The sequence below is a fragment of the Atta cephalotes genome, assembly GCF_000143395.1.
Source record: "Atta cephalotes unplaced genomic scaffold scaffold00002, whole genome shotgun sequence".
NCBI lineage: Eukaryota > Metazoa > Arthropoda > Insecta > Hymenoptera > Formicidae > Atta > Atta cephalotes.
The window spans coordinates 5,335,717-5,351,033 of NW_012130066.1; the positions used below are offsets into that span (position 1 = coordinate 5,335,717).

General features: G+C 44.7%; 1 protein-coding gene across 1 annotated transcript; it reads right to left on the minus strand.

Annotated features, from left to right (window-relative positions):
- Window positions 1-555: 555 nt before the first annotated feature.
- LOC105623309 (protein split ends) lies at window positions 556-12,630 on the minus strand. The gene is made up of 8 exons (XM_012204710.1): window positions 12,059-12,630; window positions 5,782-11,973; window positions 2,727-5,715; window positions 2,504-2,620; window positions 2,245-2,366; window positions 1,317-2,067; window positions 954-1,112; window positions 556-684 (listed from the first exon to the last, which is right to left on the minus strand). The coding sequence occupies exons 1-8, from the start codon at window positions 12,628-12,630 to the stop codon at window positions 556-558; spliced, it is 11,031 nt and encodes a 3,676-aa protein (XP_012060100.1).
- Between the last annotated feature and the right edge of the window lie 2,687 nt (window positions 12,631-15,317).

A 15,317-nucleotide genomic window follows, 5' to 3' on the forward strand; every position in this document is an offset into this window, starting at 1 on the left:
ACTTGTCCATCTAGAGCAACGAATTATTATTGTTCCCTCTACGGGAAGGACGAGCGTAAGTAAGCGGGCGTCGCGTGACGAATCGAAGGTCTTGTCTTGAGGGCTGGGGTTGTGCCTGACTCGCTTGTCAGAAAGACCAAGAGTGATGTCGGTCGATCCCACAAACGTTGTCAATGATTAACGCGAGTCACAAGCTGTTCGAAGGAAAAGAGAAGGAAAAAAGGGACAAGAGAACGAAACGAGCTTGCCCGCGCGAAATTCATCGAAGAAAGGCATGCACAATGATAACCAGGTGCTAACCTCGCTTCACTGCACAACCTCGTGCCTCGCTTTTTAGGCCTACGATCTAAAGATCGGCTTACCGCCGGGTTCCATTTGATTGTCACTGATACAACTCCTAACAAGGAGTTCTTCCTCTTGAATGCATCTCTCTGTCTCGCACAACAATATGTGTCAGACGGACACTCCAGGCTTCATACCACGTGCGAAGCGTCCTGCGATGCGCGAAGGCGAGAGATATAGTCAGATTATAATCCAGTAGATCGCTGATTGGCCTCAAACTGTGGCGATGACAATTAATAAATGAGCAATTTTTGCAACTCGGTGATGTAGGTCCGGTGCTATTCTTGCCAAAGTTTCATGTGCGAAATCACAAGATGGGAAAATGTGAACTACATATGCCGCCTAAAATAATAAATTAATTTGTAATATTAAATTTTGATCGCGCACTGTCATTAAAACCAAACAAATAATTAAAAGACAAAACAATACGTAGAAAACAAAATAACTGATATAATAAAACTTTTAAACTTGATAAAAGACTTGAATTTTGTAATAATAATTATAGATAATAAAATTTTCATCATGTGAAATACACACACACACACACACACACACACACACACACACACACACACACACACACACACACACACACACACAAATTTTCATACCTGTTGCGACCCAGGTGCAGCAATATTTACAATTCCAGCAGCTTGCTTTTGTTGAAGATACATAATGAATCCTGCTTGAAGATTTTTACTTTGTTGCAATACATCTACTTCATCACGACCGCAAGGTAGTGCCAATAACATACAATGTTCATCTTCAGTCTGGAAGATATTAAATGACATTAAAAATTAGTTTATCTTATTTAAAATTTATTTGTAATAAAGATCATCTTTTACTATTTACAAAAAATTTATTTATACAAAATGTTAAAATACACAAATTATTTTTAAATACGAATAAATTTAGGATTTATAACATTGTATAATTCTAGTACTATAATCTAGTAAAGAGATTGTAACACATACCTGCATTTTTCTTGCTACGCCCTCGACTTGAGTTTGCTCCAATCTCATCCTTTGTGCTATTCTCAACGGCGGTGTAGAGCCATCGCTGTTACATGGAAGACTATCTCTGGCTACTCTGGGATTGCCAAAGACAAAGTGCATCTGTACCGCTGCTTGATCGTTCTTGAGAGCTAATAAACCTTGCCACATAACCGGATGACGTTGGAGTAGCATTTGAAATGAATCCGCTTGCGGTGGCACCTGAGACGCGTAAAGCGGCGGAGTGACGACCTGATGTTTCCTACATCTATCCGGTGTAGGAGCTCTACCTATTTCAGGTGGAGCCTCGCTGCCAGCCACAGGATATTGAGAACGCAAATGAGCAGGTGGTGGTTCGTACCCATAACCCGCTCTAGCGCTAGCCGATGCGCCAGATAACGATGGATTACTTCCCGTGTATTGTGATGGAGGGGGTGGTAACGGTCTCATTCCCCCGTATAAATGAGCAATTTGCGGACTGTCGGTAGTACGATCCTGAGGCGTTCTTGTGCCTCGTCTCAGTTCTAAAGGAGGACTGTGACTGTCCTCTATACCAGGTTCGAGTTTTGGATCTAAAGGTACGTGCGGAGATCTTGTTCCTGGAATGTGATAAGTTATGCGAGGAGCCGTTAACGCTTCCTGTTGTGCGCGAAGATATTGATATTGGAACATTTGAGAATGCAAGTAGTGGTCACGAACTAGTCCTCCGTAATGGTTGACGACTTCACTCTGTAATAGAATTATTTCCATAATTATTTAAATCAAAATATTTTTACACCAATTCATTTAATAAATACGCAATAACATTTCTTAAAACTTCATGCAATCTGCCAAAATAATCAATAAAAGAAAGCCTTGCTTGATTTTTCACGGAAGTTGCACAAGTGTTTCATTAAAAGAATATTAGAAAGTAAGTACCTGTGAAGTATTAGCATGATGATGGGCAGGTGGAGGCAATGGAGGACTCTGGGAACGATGCGGGGGGACAAGACCATACTGACCCCCTGGTGGAGTAGCACCCGTACTTCCATGCTAACCAAAACCAAACAGAGTTAGTTTAACACCGTTTTAACGTATTCTGGAGTAATCTTATTATTTTTATCTCGAGTGCAAGATTTTTAAACACACGTGAATAAAATTGGTGAAGAAAATTGAAATACAATACTTACCAGTGGAGGCTCGTACGTCGGCATCGGCACATTACGACTTTGCGGACTCGCAGTCGGTACCATAATACAACCAGACATTGGCACTTCCACCTTTTGCGGTTCCATTGGTCCAGTGGTCTGAAATGAGTTTCCAAATATTAATCAGGACTGATTTAAAATTTTTAACCTATATTTCGAGTTTAAAATGTCTTAAGTATTTCTTCGATTACAAAAATTTACATACAGGAGTTTTCGGTGGTCGGACACTGTTCACAACAGTTGAGATCTGAGGATTAACGAGATGTGGTTGCGTAGGTGAACTCGCTACTGTTCCAATCGGTGGAACCACAGCCTGTAGCAAGTGTGTTTTCGGATTGAGCGGATGGGATTGTCCATTGATACCCTTTAGAGCGGTAGGCTGCGGTTGATGGATTCTTGATGGTGTCGGAGTACTAACGTTTACACTGGCAGGATGTATATTCATCGGCAGTTTTTGTGGTATGTTCACTATCGTCGATGTTTGTTGCTTAGCGGCTTGGAGAAGATGTTGCTTGGGATTAGGCGGTACCCCGGTATTGTTGAGCACAGGAGACATTGGTTGACCTTGCTTTCCATTCGTTGGAGTCAATGGCGCCTGTTTCGCACGTGGACTCAAGCTGGGCGATACGACTCTACCTGGTGGTATTTGCAAATTGAGACCTTGTACTGCTTGCGCGGGTGGCTTGACGATGTTCTGTACTATCGTTTGATTAGGTAGACTTGGAACTACGGGTTTTGTGATAACTTGCTGTTGAGCTGATGTTACTAGCTTGCTGGCGTTCAACACGTGCGCCTTGAGACTCGTAGGTTTCGTTTGCGAAGACGAGGTGGATATCGGTTGCGTCATCGTAGTTGATGCGATCGTCGCAGTCACGGTAGTCATGATAGTCGTGCCTGTTGTCGAAGATTGTGCAATTGTAATCGAGGTGACTTGTACCACCGGCGATTGTGGTTTCGTAATTACGCTAGTTTGAGGTTGGATTTGTTGTTGAGTTGGTATCGGCTGACAAGATGCGTGTTCTATAACAGCTTCTTTCTTCGGCTCTGCTGGTACTAAGACAGAACCCTCGGAAACAAGTTTCGTTCGTGGTGCTTCGTTCGTCGGAATCGCGCCAGGTAATACGTTGCTTCGAGATTCGACAAGTGTTCTATTGATAGTTTGCGTCTGACCAGACGATGTAGACACCGGAATGTACTGGCCCTCCTCGGATTCTCTCATCGGTATCAACATTCCTGTAACTGGATCGATCAATGTCATTGGCTCGTGTGATACCGTCTTTAACGATGCTGGTGTAACAGTTTGAATCGGTTCTTCTACTTTCGGACTTTCCGGCTGAATCAATTTCGGCTCTTCCTTGATCGGAGTCTCTTGCGGCGCTGCTGTTACTTCCTTCACCTTCTCCTCTCCACTGTCGTCATTATTCTCCGATATTCGCCTCGCTGCTTTACGACTTCCCCTCGGTGATTTGCGAAGTTCTGTCAGTGGCACGATGGATTGCTGCGCTGTACTACGCGGAACATTGTTGTGTCTAGTGCTTCGCCTAGTAGCATGCACATTTCCAGCATTACCGCTGATTAATCCTTTATTCGTGGGTGATCCGCGGACAACATCCTCGATAACATCGTCAACTGTATTGCGGCTACCGTCTCTTTCAGCCAATCTTTTAGATTTCCTCGTGTTGGCGGCGGGAGAAACAAACTCCTCCGGCGGCACCTCCTTGACTGCGGCCACGGGTGTCACCGGTTGCGCATTCGGTCCCGTTACGTTCGGCCCGGGAGATTTAATAGTGAGAATAAGTCGCGGACGACCTGCGTTGTCCTCTTCGCTGTCATCGTGGAATTCATAAACATCGGCTGGCAACTTATTCTTTTCAACGTGATGTTTGCTACCTCTGGAACTTCTACCACCTCGCCGATGAGAGACAGCGCTTGCAGTTCTTCCACCTCGCCTGGTGGTAACTCCGCCGCGACTACCGCGCCTACTCTTCGTTCTGCCACGACGACTCCTCGTACACTCGTTTTCGCATGTTTCAACACTTTCATCTTGATCGTCAGCCGAGACAAAGTTCTTTTTACTCTCACTCTCCGTCGACTCGGCGTCGAACCAATCCGACTCTTGCTTGCTGGTGTCATGCGAATCACTATTCATGCTTTCGTTGCCCTGTTGCGCTTCGTCATCACCGTCGTTACCTTCACCATCGCATAAAGCGTCAACTTTCTTTATAACGCTTTCGATATTCACCTCTTTTGCGGACCAATAATCGCTATCTTCCTTGCTATCGATTGGATCTTCCTTGGAATCAATAGCGAGAGGATCCGTGCTTGGTTCTTTCAATAGATCCTCTCCTGGTTCTTTATCTAATTCTGCTTCATCAGTTTCCTTTACAGCTTCCTCCTCTTTAATTTCATTTGTAGGTTCCAGTTTTACAGGCATTTCCGTTTCAAGTTTCGGTACAATCGTATCGACAGGTTCGACTTTAGGAATGCATGGTGCGATCTCCGTATTAATCACTTCTTGTTTTTCCTGTTTCACATCTTCTTCTTTTATACATAGTGGATTCAAAGGCATCTCAGATTCAGTTACGTTATACGTAGTTTCTTCCATCGTTTCTTCCTGTTCGATATCGACTGGTTCCTTCTTTATCTCATCAATCGGTGTAGATTGTATAGGAGGTGTAAGTTGCATCGGTTGAGCAGTTTGGTTAATTTGCGCTTCGGCATCCAATTCTAATTGTTGTTCTTGGATTATATGTGGTTCTAAACATTCCGGTGTGGTTTGCTCATTCGGTGGAGTTGACATAGAAGATACAGTGGATGGTACCACTCTGGTTATGATCGTCTGTGGCACTGTAGATACTAAAGGTACGTGAGACTTGACTACTTGACTTTGAGAGATAGGTGACTGCCTTTGACAAACAACGGGTGTTTGTGGAATGACGCACTTATCGCTGAGCATCGATGATGTCGTGTTCGGTATTACTTGTTGGGGAATTATAGGTACCACCGTTTTTATCAATGGTTGATTCGAAGAAGAGATTGTTTGTGGGCCTAGAGAATGCACAGATTTGTGAAGTAGATGACCGTGAGCTACGATCACAGGACTTGGCGTAGAAGAGCGAGGTACGTGCGTAGTTAGAAGTTGAAGATTCGACACTTCTTGTTTTTGTCTTGGTGATAGCAGATTGCTATCTGTTGTAATGGGTACGGAAATTTGCTTCTGCGTTCTAGGTGACATTGTGTAACTGTCCGTGATGTAAGATTTGCCAAATACTGGGCTGGATGTGCTAGCGTTAATTTCTATTTTCGCTGTTTCAGGTATATATGTAGGCGGTTGATTCGGCGAGGGAACCTTAGGAGAGGTGGACGCTTTGTTGGTTGGTTCCGGTATAACGGCAGGTGATAATTTCGGTTCATCTAGTCTCTGAGGTTCATTCGGATTTACAGGAAGTAGCGTCTCAATTACAGATTTGCCAGAGACATCGCGTGAGTTCTTGACCTGTATGCCGGATGCCAATGGTGGCACCGGCATGTAAGGCCGTGGTGGGATATTCACGGTCAATGGCGGTAAACCGCCGCGTGGATAGCCAGGTGCGGGTGCCACCATTCCAGAGGCATGCTGTATTACAGGCTGTTGAGTCGCCGCAGTCGAATAAATTTGCTGAACTGGCGTTTCCGGTCTATGGGCGGGAATAGGCACACATACTGCAATCTTAGTAGGTGGTGGCGGTGATGGTTTTCTTTTCCCCACGTTGGGTACGTGCGGATTTAACGTAGGATTCCGTGACCATTGTCCGTTAGGTGAAAGCGGCTGAGAAACGCGCGGTGATGGTTGCGACGGTACTAAAGGAGGCATTCTTGACGGGACTAATGGCGGCAACGGTGTTGCATTGGAAGATGAAACTGTCGTGACGTTTTGCATTTTAGGAGAAGCTTGACGCATCGGTACCATTTGAGATTGTGGAGATACAGGGAGCCGTTGATACAGAGGTTGCACTGTGATTGGTGATGGTCGAGAACTTGGAACGGAGAGTGGTTTTGGTACCTCACTGATCGGTACGCTACAAGGAACTAGCATAGGCTGTTTATACTGAGGTAGTGGCGGTGACACGGACGTTCTTTGCACCTGTGCTGTTCTCTCTGAACTGGTTACGTCAGTATCTTCGCTAGTTTTTAATTGATGGGGTTTCACGGGTTCTCGTACCTTATTATGTTCGGTCAAACTCCAAGAATGAGCAATTACGGAAGGTGGTGGACTCTGTGGTTTCGTAACTGCGGGTGGTAATCGTACTTCGATTGACTTCTCAGGCGTAGTTAAAATAGGCGCCATAACAGATACTGTCTTCGTTGGAGATTTGTAGAACGATGGTATATCGGGTGTCTTTGGAGGTTGCGTAAGATCGACCGTCTCATAATTTGGATCTTCCTCCGTGTCCGTATCGATTTGAAGATCATGCTCGCTTTGTGGAGTATCTGGTTTCATGTCCGCGTCGCCTTCTCCCGTCGAGGCGTTCAGACTCTCGACCGCTTGCTGCATCTCTTCAACGTCTTCCTGGGGCGCTTCAGCCGGTGTCCCAGCAACCCCGTCGGCTTCCGTTTCTTCCTCTTCGCCCTCATAAGAGAAGTCCTCCGTCGAGGCGCCAAACGTTTCTTCGAGCAACGCAGCAACGGCATCCTCCGTTTCTTCTTGCGAAATTGCCACTCGTGGTTTGTCCTCATTTTGAGTCGGTGGTGTCGTTGATACAGGTACTTCCGGTTCCTCTCTACCACTTCGTGATTGACAATTGTTGTCTCTTTCTTCTGGTTCTGAGATACTTTTCACAGCATTTTCATGAATTGTTTCGTCTATTTCTATTCCAAAACCGGGTATAAGTTTGTCCTTCTTCTTTTCCGACTTAGGAGTCTGAATGTTACTAGTTACAACTGGTGAAGTGATCGACGGCACGGTCGATACATTGGTCACTTTAGGTATAGGACTTAATAATGTTTCTCTAGACGTGGACAAATTGGGTGATATTGTCTTAGATACTAGTGGACTGCTCGCTCTCGGTGGACTAGGTTCGGCACCTAAATAAGGTAATTCACTGCTCTTTTCGTGATGATGGTGATGATGATGGTGATGATGATGATAATCCTTTCGACTACGTTCCTCTTTCGACTTCTTCCGTTTCTTTTTCTTCTCCTTGACTTTTTCCGGCACTGTCGAAGGTGTGGACGGCTCGATGCTATCATTATCATCGGTAAATCGAAAGACATCATGATCATTAGATTCGGTCGTGCACGCGGGGGCGGTCTTCGGAGAGCTCGGTATACGCAAGAGTTTCGCCTCGATTTCTCGCCCGGCTTCAGCTAGATCAACGCTGTTCTCATCTTCCGGCTGATGACGCCGTTTCTTTTCTGTTTTACGTCTCACTCTATCCATGTCGAGTGAGCTACGACCACCGTCGCTATCCGAAGCGTAAGCGCTATTCTCCGACGTCATGTTACCAAATCTGTTAAAAAAGGTGTTAGATGGAGCATCGTCAACATCATCCGACAGAGGTCCGAAGATATCCTCCATACGTTGAGAATCTCTCGCCTCTTGTCTGTTGAGCCTCTTTCGTCTTGCTTTAGCTTTATCTTCTCCATTCCGATCACGTCTTTTCTCCTTTTTATTACGTTGTTTCTTATCGGCTCGCATTCTCTCCTCCGCGTTCTCCAATGTTGTTGTGACAATGGTCGTAGCAGCAGTGACAGTAGTTAATTCCGCGCCGTGATTTGGCCGGCAGTCTGCATTCGACGTGATGACATCAGCTTTATTCTTATGTTCTACATTCGGTTCGATCTTCAAATTATCTTCGCTCGAGATGCTATTCTTCTGACGTTTCTGTTTCTTCTTGTGCGACTTCTTTCGTGAATCTCTTTCGTGATTATTCACTACTATCGTGGGATGATTCGTACGGAAACCAATAGCGACTCGCTCGTCTTCGTCAGATGTACGAGGCTCCTCCTTAATATTCGTATGCACGCTGTTAACGATAACATTTGAGGTTTCTAGCGGATTCTGCTTTTCCTCAGTATCTGCAAAGCCGAGATCGACGTCGCTCTCGAGGAATCTCTCTGTTTTTACAGGTTTCCGGACCTTATTGTTGAATGGTTCCTCCTCTTCGCTTGTGTCTGAATGAATGCGAGATCGCGAGCCCTTTCTCGAGAGAGACTTTGTTCTCGTTGAATCCGATTCAGAAGTAGCCTCGTCCTCAGTCAGAGCTTTGCTACTCACTGAATCTCCATCCCAAGATGTACATTGCTTCTTTTCCTCTCGTCTAGCACGACTTTGCTTCAATTGGGAAAATTTATCCTTTAAACGTACTTGACGCTTCTCTTCTTCTAATTTTTGCATGTTTTTCGTTGAACGGGCTTTCACTTTATCATACATGCTAATGTAAGCAGGTTCGTCATCAACAATATCGAAAATCGAATGTTTTTTAGGCTCGTCACTGTCTGTATCCGTGGCTGATGGATTTCTCGCCACCTGTATTTCGTGAGTAGAGAGAGGACCATCGTCCACATCGCTATGCGAATTTACTGTAGACTGTTGCTGTTGATGTTGCGCGTCTCTGTGATTTGTTCCCACAGAAGACTGCTCAGTCGATGGACTCGAGTCGTTTCTTTTGGAAAGTTCCAATCTTGACAGAAATTCTTTATCGGATTCGTGTGAGACTCTTGGGCTACGCTCTCTCGACTCTTTCTCTGATCGATTCTTTTTACTTCTTTGTTTTTCCTTGTTTCCGCTCTCCCTCGAATTGTTTTCCCGCGTCGATTCGCCATGCGTTCCGTCTCTGCTATCTTGCGTTGTACTTTCCTTACTGTCACGACTCTCCCTGCTCTCTCGACTAGAACGATGCGAATCATTACGATGCTTGCGATCTTCGGATCTCCTGTTTTGCTTAGACCGGTCTTTGCTGTCTCGTCGATGATCCGAAAGTTTCACACGCTTAGCATCTTCGTCTGTGGGGCAATCTTGCGATGAACACCTACGCTTGATTGGTACCGGTGCCGGAATAACCTGATTCTGTGATTGCAGAGTAGAAATATGTAGATGATTCTCAGTCGACTGCCGTCTGTTATCGTCACGTTCTCTCTTCTCTTTGTCCTTTTCTTCACGATCTCTTCTCTTTTCGCGTTCGACTTTCTCTTTCTCCCGCCTCTCTTGATCTTCGCGTTCCCGTCGCTTTTCTCTTTCATGTTTTTCCTTTTCAAGTTTTTCGAGTTTCTCTCGTTCTTCTTTCTCGCGTTTCTCCTTTTCTATTTTTTCTCGTTCTTCTTTTTCTTTTCGACGTTCACGTTCTAGTCTCTCTTTCTCTTCTCTTTCTCGTTTTCTTTCTCGTTCAAGTCGTTCCTTCTCTTCTCTCCTTCTTTCTCGTTCTAATCTATCTCGTTCTTCTTTTTCTCTTCTTTCTTGTTCTTCTCTTTCCTTTTTAAGACGCTCTTTTTCTTGCTTTTCACGCTCCAAACGAATTTCCCGTTCTTTTCTTTCACGTTCTTCGCGTTCTCTTCTTTCGCGCTCTTCTCGTTCTTTCCGTTCTTGTCGTTCTTTCTCCTCTCGTTCTCTCCTTTCACGTTCGATACGTTCCTTTTCTCGTCTCTCTTTTTCTTTAAGTTCATTCTCTTCCCTTTCCTTTCTCTCACGTTCTCTTTCTTCCCGCTCTTTTCTATCTTTTTCCTGCCGTTCTTTGTCTTGTCTTTCTTTTTCTCGTCTCTCTTCGTCTTTTTCGCGTCTTTCACGTTCTTCTTTTTCTTTTTTCTCTTGTCGATCACGCTCTTCCTTATCTCTTCGTTCTTGTCTATCACGATCTTCTTTATCTCTCCTTTCTTTCTCTTCTCGTTCTTTCCGTTCGTATCTTAGTTCTTTGTTTTCTTTAATGTCTTTATTATGATTATCTGTGTTGCCGATATCGCTTACAACATTTAAACTGTCATCCTTATCTTTACGATTTCTTTCAATGTCGGCTTCTTCCTTTCGTGATCTTCTTTGACAATCTTTTCCTTTATTATGTTTTGACTCTCTGCCATCCTTTCCGTCGCGGGAATCTCTGCTCTCTCGACTGCTACCGCTCGTTTCTTTCTTTAAACGAGAACGAGTCAAATCTGTGGAAGTTGTGGATAATGACGATGAAGAGGAAGAATTGGATGAGGATGTTATGGAAGACGGTGGAGCTATCGAACTGGTAGTAATCATGGAAGATACTGTGCCTGTTACGGATATCGTTGTTGTTGCTGCTACCGTTGACAAGGTTGTCGCAACAGGTACCGCTAGTGTTATCGCAGTCGAGAAGGCATCTGTTGATACTGTAGTCACCGTGGGCGATGCAGTCGCAGAGATGCTCAATCCCCGTGTCGAGGCTCCAAGAGTGTGAATGTTACCTATGCTACCATTGTTGCTTAGAAGACTACTGGCTAAACCACTACCGTTGCCACTACTGGCTGCTGTTCCACTAATGAGACCGATTGGTAGAGAAACCGGTGGTAATTCAGGACTAACTGTCTTGATAGAAGTACCAGGTGTAATCGGTGTCGCCGGCGTTGGATGTATGCAATTATGTTGCACTATCCGCGGATCGGTCTTCAACATCGACGATGCCATCGAGGTCGTCGTCGCGGTCAAACTTGCAGACAATGACGTATTAATGCCGACTTGACTAACCGAAATACCGCTGGTCGGCTGTACCGGCGGATGACTAGGAAACGGATACTGCAGACAAACTTTGCTAGTACAGCCACTAGTGGTAAGACCAGCGGTACTCCCGATCATAGAACTAACGCCAATAACACCAGTAAATTCCCGCGGTTCGTATTTTTCACTGAAGTTCTCCAATCGTTTAGAGTCTTCATCGAACACACTTCTTTTCGCGAGAACTGATTTCACTATATCAGAAGGTTGCACTTCATGGAGATCCATATCGAGCAGTTTATGCCGAAATCGGAATCTTTCTGAAGCACTCGCATCAAGTTTTGCCAGTGCATCACCGCCAGCAGCACTCAATGCTCTCGAACCAGACCACTTTTCGTACTTTTCATCCAGAGAGCGTATTCTCTCCTCCAGACTAGGGGACTGTGGCGCTGTCTCGCTATCGGAACTGGTTGGACTCGAGCTGGTATGTCTGGGAGGCGGTGAAGCCGGTGGTTGTGGAGCGGCACGAGGACTGGGCGCAGTAGACAAGCTGGCACATGGCGGACTAGCAACTTTGGCGAGGCTGGCACTGCTCGATCGAGTGCTGCTGCCATTATTGTTATTACTACTGCTTGTATTGTTGTTATTGTTCAACATTTGAGCCGCAAATCTTGGTAAAGGCAGCGACAATGGACCTTCATGACTCCTTTCTCTAAATCGTCTTGGTTCGCTAGGTACTAAATTCTCCGGTCGCTCATCAACAAGAGGAGTACCTGGTCGAGATCCATCATGATGTTCGTGATGCCTATAAAAAAATACGGTTATTTTATTAGTTTTGATAATTTTTAAATGCTTTTTTTCTATTTTGTTTAAATATTAACACGGTTTACCTGCTAGTGGCATCCCGACGACGTTTACAAGGTCCAGGACCCCTGCCCTCGCAACTACCTCTCCTTGTGCTATGATGCACCACTACTTTGCTGTCACTAACGCGCCTAAAATCCATGCTTTTTCTACTAGAGTGCGAGGTAACGAGTATCGACGCGATTTCCGGCTCGTCATCTTCACAAAGTATTGTTGTCGACGAACTGTCAAGTTTAGCGCGTTTCTTCGGCACAAAACCAATCTCGTCGCCGCTACTGTGACATTCTTCGAGTTGTTCCAATAAATGGACGCGCTCCTTTTGAAGATGTCGAATGTCGGGTGGAGGTAATAATGGTGGCGGTGGCGCAGGTGGATCGACACTCGTAACGACGCTTTGCACTGTGTGACGTCGTGATGGTGGCGGGCAATCGTCATCGTTGAGTTTGCTGTCACTGAGTACACTGCTCTGATAATCGTCGTGACTTGCACCGCTGCCTTGACTAAACTCGTCGTAGCTACGAAACCGTCGCGACGTCGGTTCAGCGTAATCACCATCATAGTAGGAATCCTGATAGGATCGTCTACTACTTCGTGACATCGCTGTTGGATGAGCTGGACTCGCACCAGGGGTACTGCCTCCAGAAGTTCGCGAGTAATTTGCCGTTCTTGATCGCGGGGGCGTGTCATATCGTGTAAATCTGTTGCTCGAACTCGACACCGTCACTGCCGAATCGAAACTACTACGCTCCCGCCTAGAAGGAATCCTTTGAATCACGAATGCAATCGTTTTATAAGTTCTTGATTGTAACTCGTGAACTTATACATAAGCATGCATCGATTTTATTAATAAACTATCAGTATGATCTAACAAAATATCAAATAATTTAGAGTAATTAGAAATTATTTCAAATAAAGATTGTTAAATATAAAGATTGTCAAATATATACATTAAAAAAATTTCTTGTTTTATTAATATTATAAACATTTCATATTTTATCGAGATATTTTTTAGCTATAAAATTGATTTATAAAGAAAGTATACATACGTCACGTCAAATGAAGATGCTGGCGAAGGCCTCGAGTCCCAAGGCTTTTCACTAACATTTCCTTGACGCTCGAGATGTTCGTAAAATGTTTCCTGACATTCCCTTGAGGCAAAATCGACCTGCAAACGGCGACCACGAAGTGCAACTCCCCGCATTTCTTTTACGGCAGCTTGAGCGCAACTTATTTGATCGAAAAAGACCAGAGCATGACCACGCTCACGATCTACCACTACTTGAGTTATCGGTCCAAATTGATGAAATTGCATGTTTAAATATTTCTCGGACATGCAATCTAAAAAAAGAAAAAATATTTAATGCCATATTTTGATATTGTAGCAAATTTTTCTTTTTTAATATCTCATTTTTGCAAATTTCAATGCTACTATCTAACTTTTAATAAAATAAAGCTACTGGCACATCGTTCTATTGTATTTTGATAAATAACTGTGCTTTTAATATTTCTTACTAGTACATAATAAATATAATAAAAAATATAAAAAATATAATAAAATACCTCCGATACCATCAACCCAAACGCAGGATGTGGGCATCGACTTTCCGAATCCAAGTTTAATTCGATTCGCACCTAAATGTTCGCCATCCATCGATCTCATCGCTTTAACAACACTACCGATATCCGAATATTGGCAAAAAGCATAACTTGACACGGCGCCTTGTTTTTTAATATCAATTTCCTGCAAACGAATATAACGGAATGTTCGTCTTAATGTTTATTAGGCTTAGATATTATTTTTAATTGGCTTTCTCATTTTAAAATTTTATTCAGATGATTTTACTTTTTATTCAATTTCTATACTAATATCATAAACAAATATTCCAATTTCAAAACAATTTGAACTCACTATTATTTCGCCGAATGGTTCAAAATGCTTCCTGAGTTCGGATGCGGTAACGTCCTTCTCGAGATTACCGATAAACAATGTTCTTGTTGCTTTCGGATGATACTCATCGAGTTCTGCCTCGTATGGCCTAAACTCATTATCTTCCACATCATATCCTTGATAAGGAGCTACTTCAATTTTGCATCCAAAAAATAGCTTATCTTGCGAAACTTCGAGAGCTTTCTCCACGTCTTCGGGTTTCTTAAAACAGACTAGGGCATATCTGTCGCCGGCTGCACCGACGACCTTCACCCACGTCACCTTTCCGTGCTTCTTGTACTCGTGGAAAAGGCCATCCTTGAGAGAAGTATCGCTGCTACGTGCCGGCAGATTTCTAACGCAGATGGCCAACGGCCTGCGATCCTCCGTGACGGCTACGTTGCTGGTGCGATGCGGAGAGCTACCGGGCGACGTGCTACCCCCGGAAGAGCTGCCGCCCGAGCTACCGCTTCGACTGCTGCTGCTACTTCCGGAACGACTACTACCGCTTGGCGAACTGCTCCCACTTCGTGATTTTCTTCGCTGTTTCTTGTGTTGTCGCAAAGCACCAATGCTACCGCTACCACCGCCGCCTCCAGCACCTCCTACAAAAGAAGAATGTGATTAAAATTAAATGGTAACGTGGTAAATATGAGAAAGAGAGAAATATATATTTGTTATTTTTCTTCATACAAAATATTTACAGGTTGTAGCAATTAAATTTCCATATTTTTTACATACTCGGCATCGAGCGATTTCTATCTTTAATATTCCCTTAACGCTCAATTCTCATTTTAATTTTCAACAAAGGAGTAACAAATATATAAAAGCTACACGCGTTTTTTATGATGATAAATAATTCTTTTACTGGATTAGAATGATTACCTTGTTCGTCTTGGTAAGCGTCATTGGTGGCGGGCGAAGGTGGCGGCGGTGCACCGCCGTACCTCGAACTCGTCGACTCGTATGCCGACCAGGACGACGGCGGCAAACTTCCACGATGTCGGTCTAAGTGGGGCGGGGGCGGCGGCCCAGAGACGTACGGGCCGGTCCTCGGGTATAGCCGATCCCTCGCCCTGCTCGATGTCACGTGATAAGAACTCGTAGGTGGTGGACGGCTGCGGGATATGTAGCCGCCAGGGTCCCCCGTCGATGGATCCGTCGAATGACTGCCGACGCCGCCGCTGCCGCTGCCGCCGCTGCCGACGACGCCGCTCCCGGTGCCAACCACTCGGTTGCTCCTCTCGCTACCGTAGAAGCTGCCATGGGAACCACGTGAGTCGAAATTCTCGCTTCCCCTGTCTCCTCGTTCACCGCCGCCGCCACTACCGCCGACCCCGGCACCGGTGCTCCCGCCA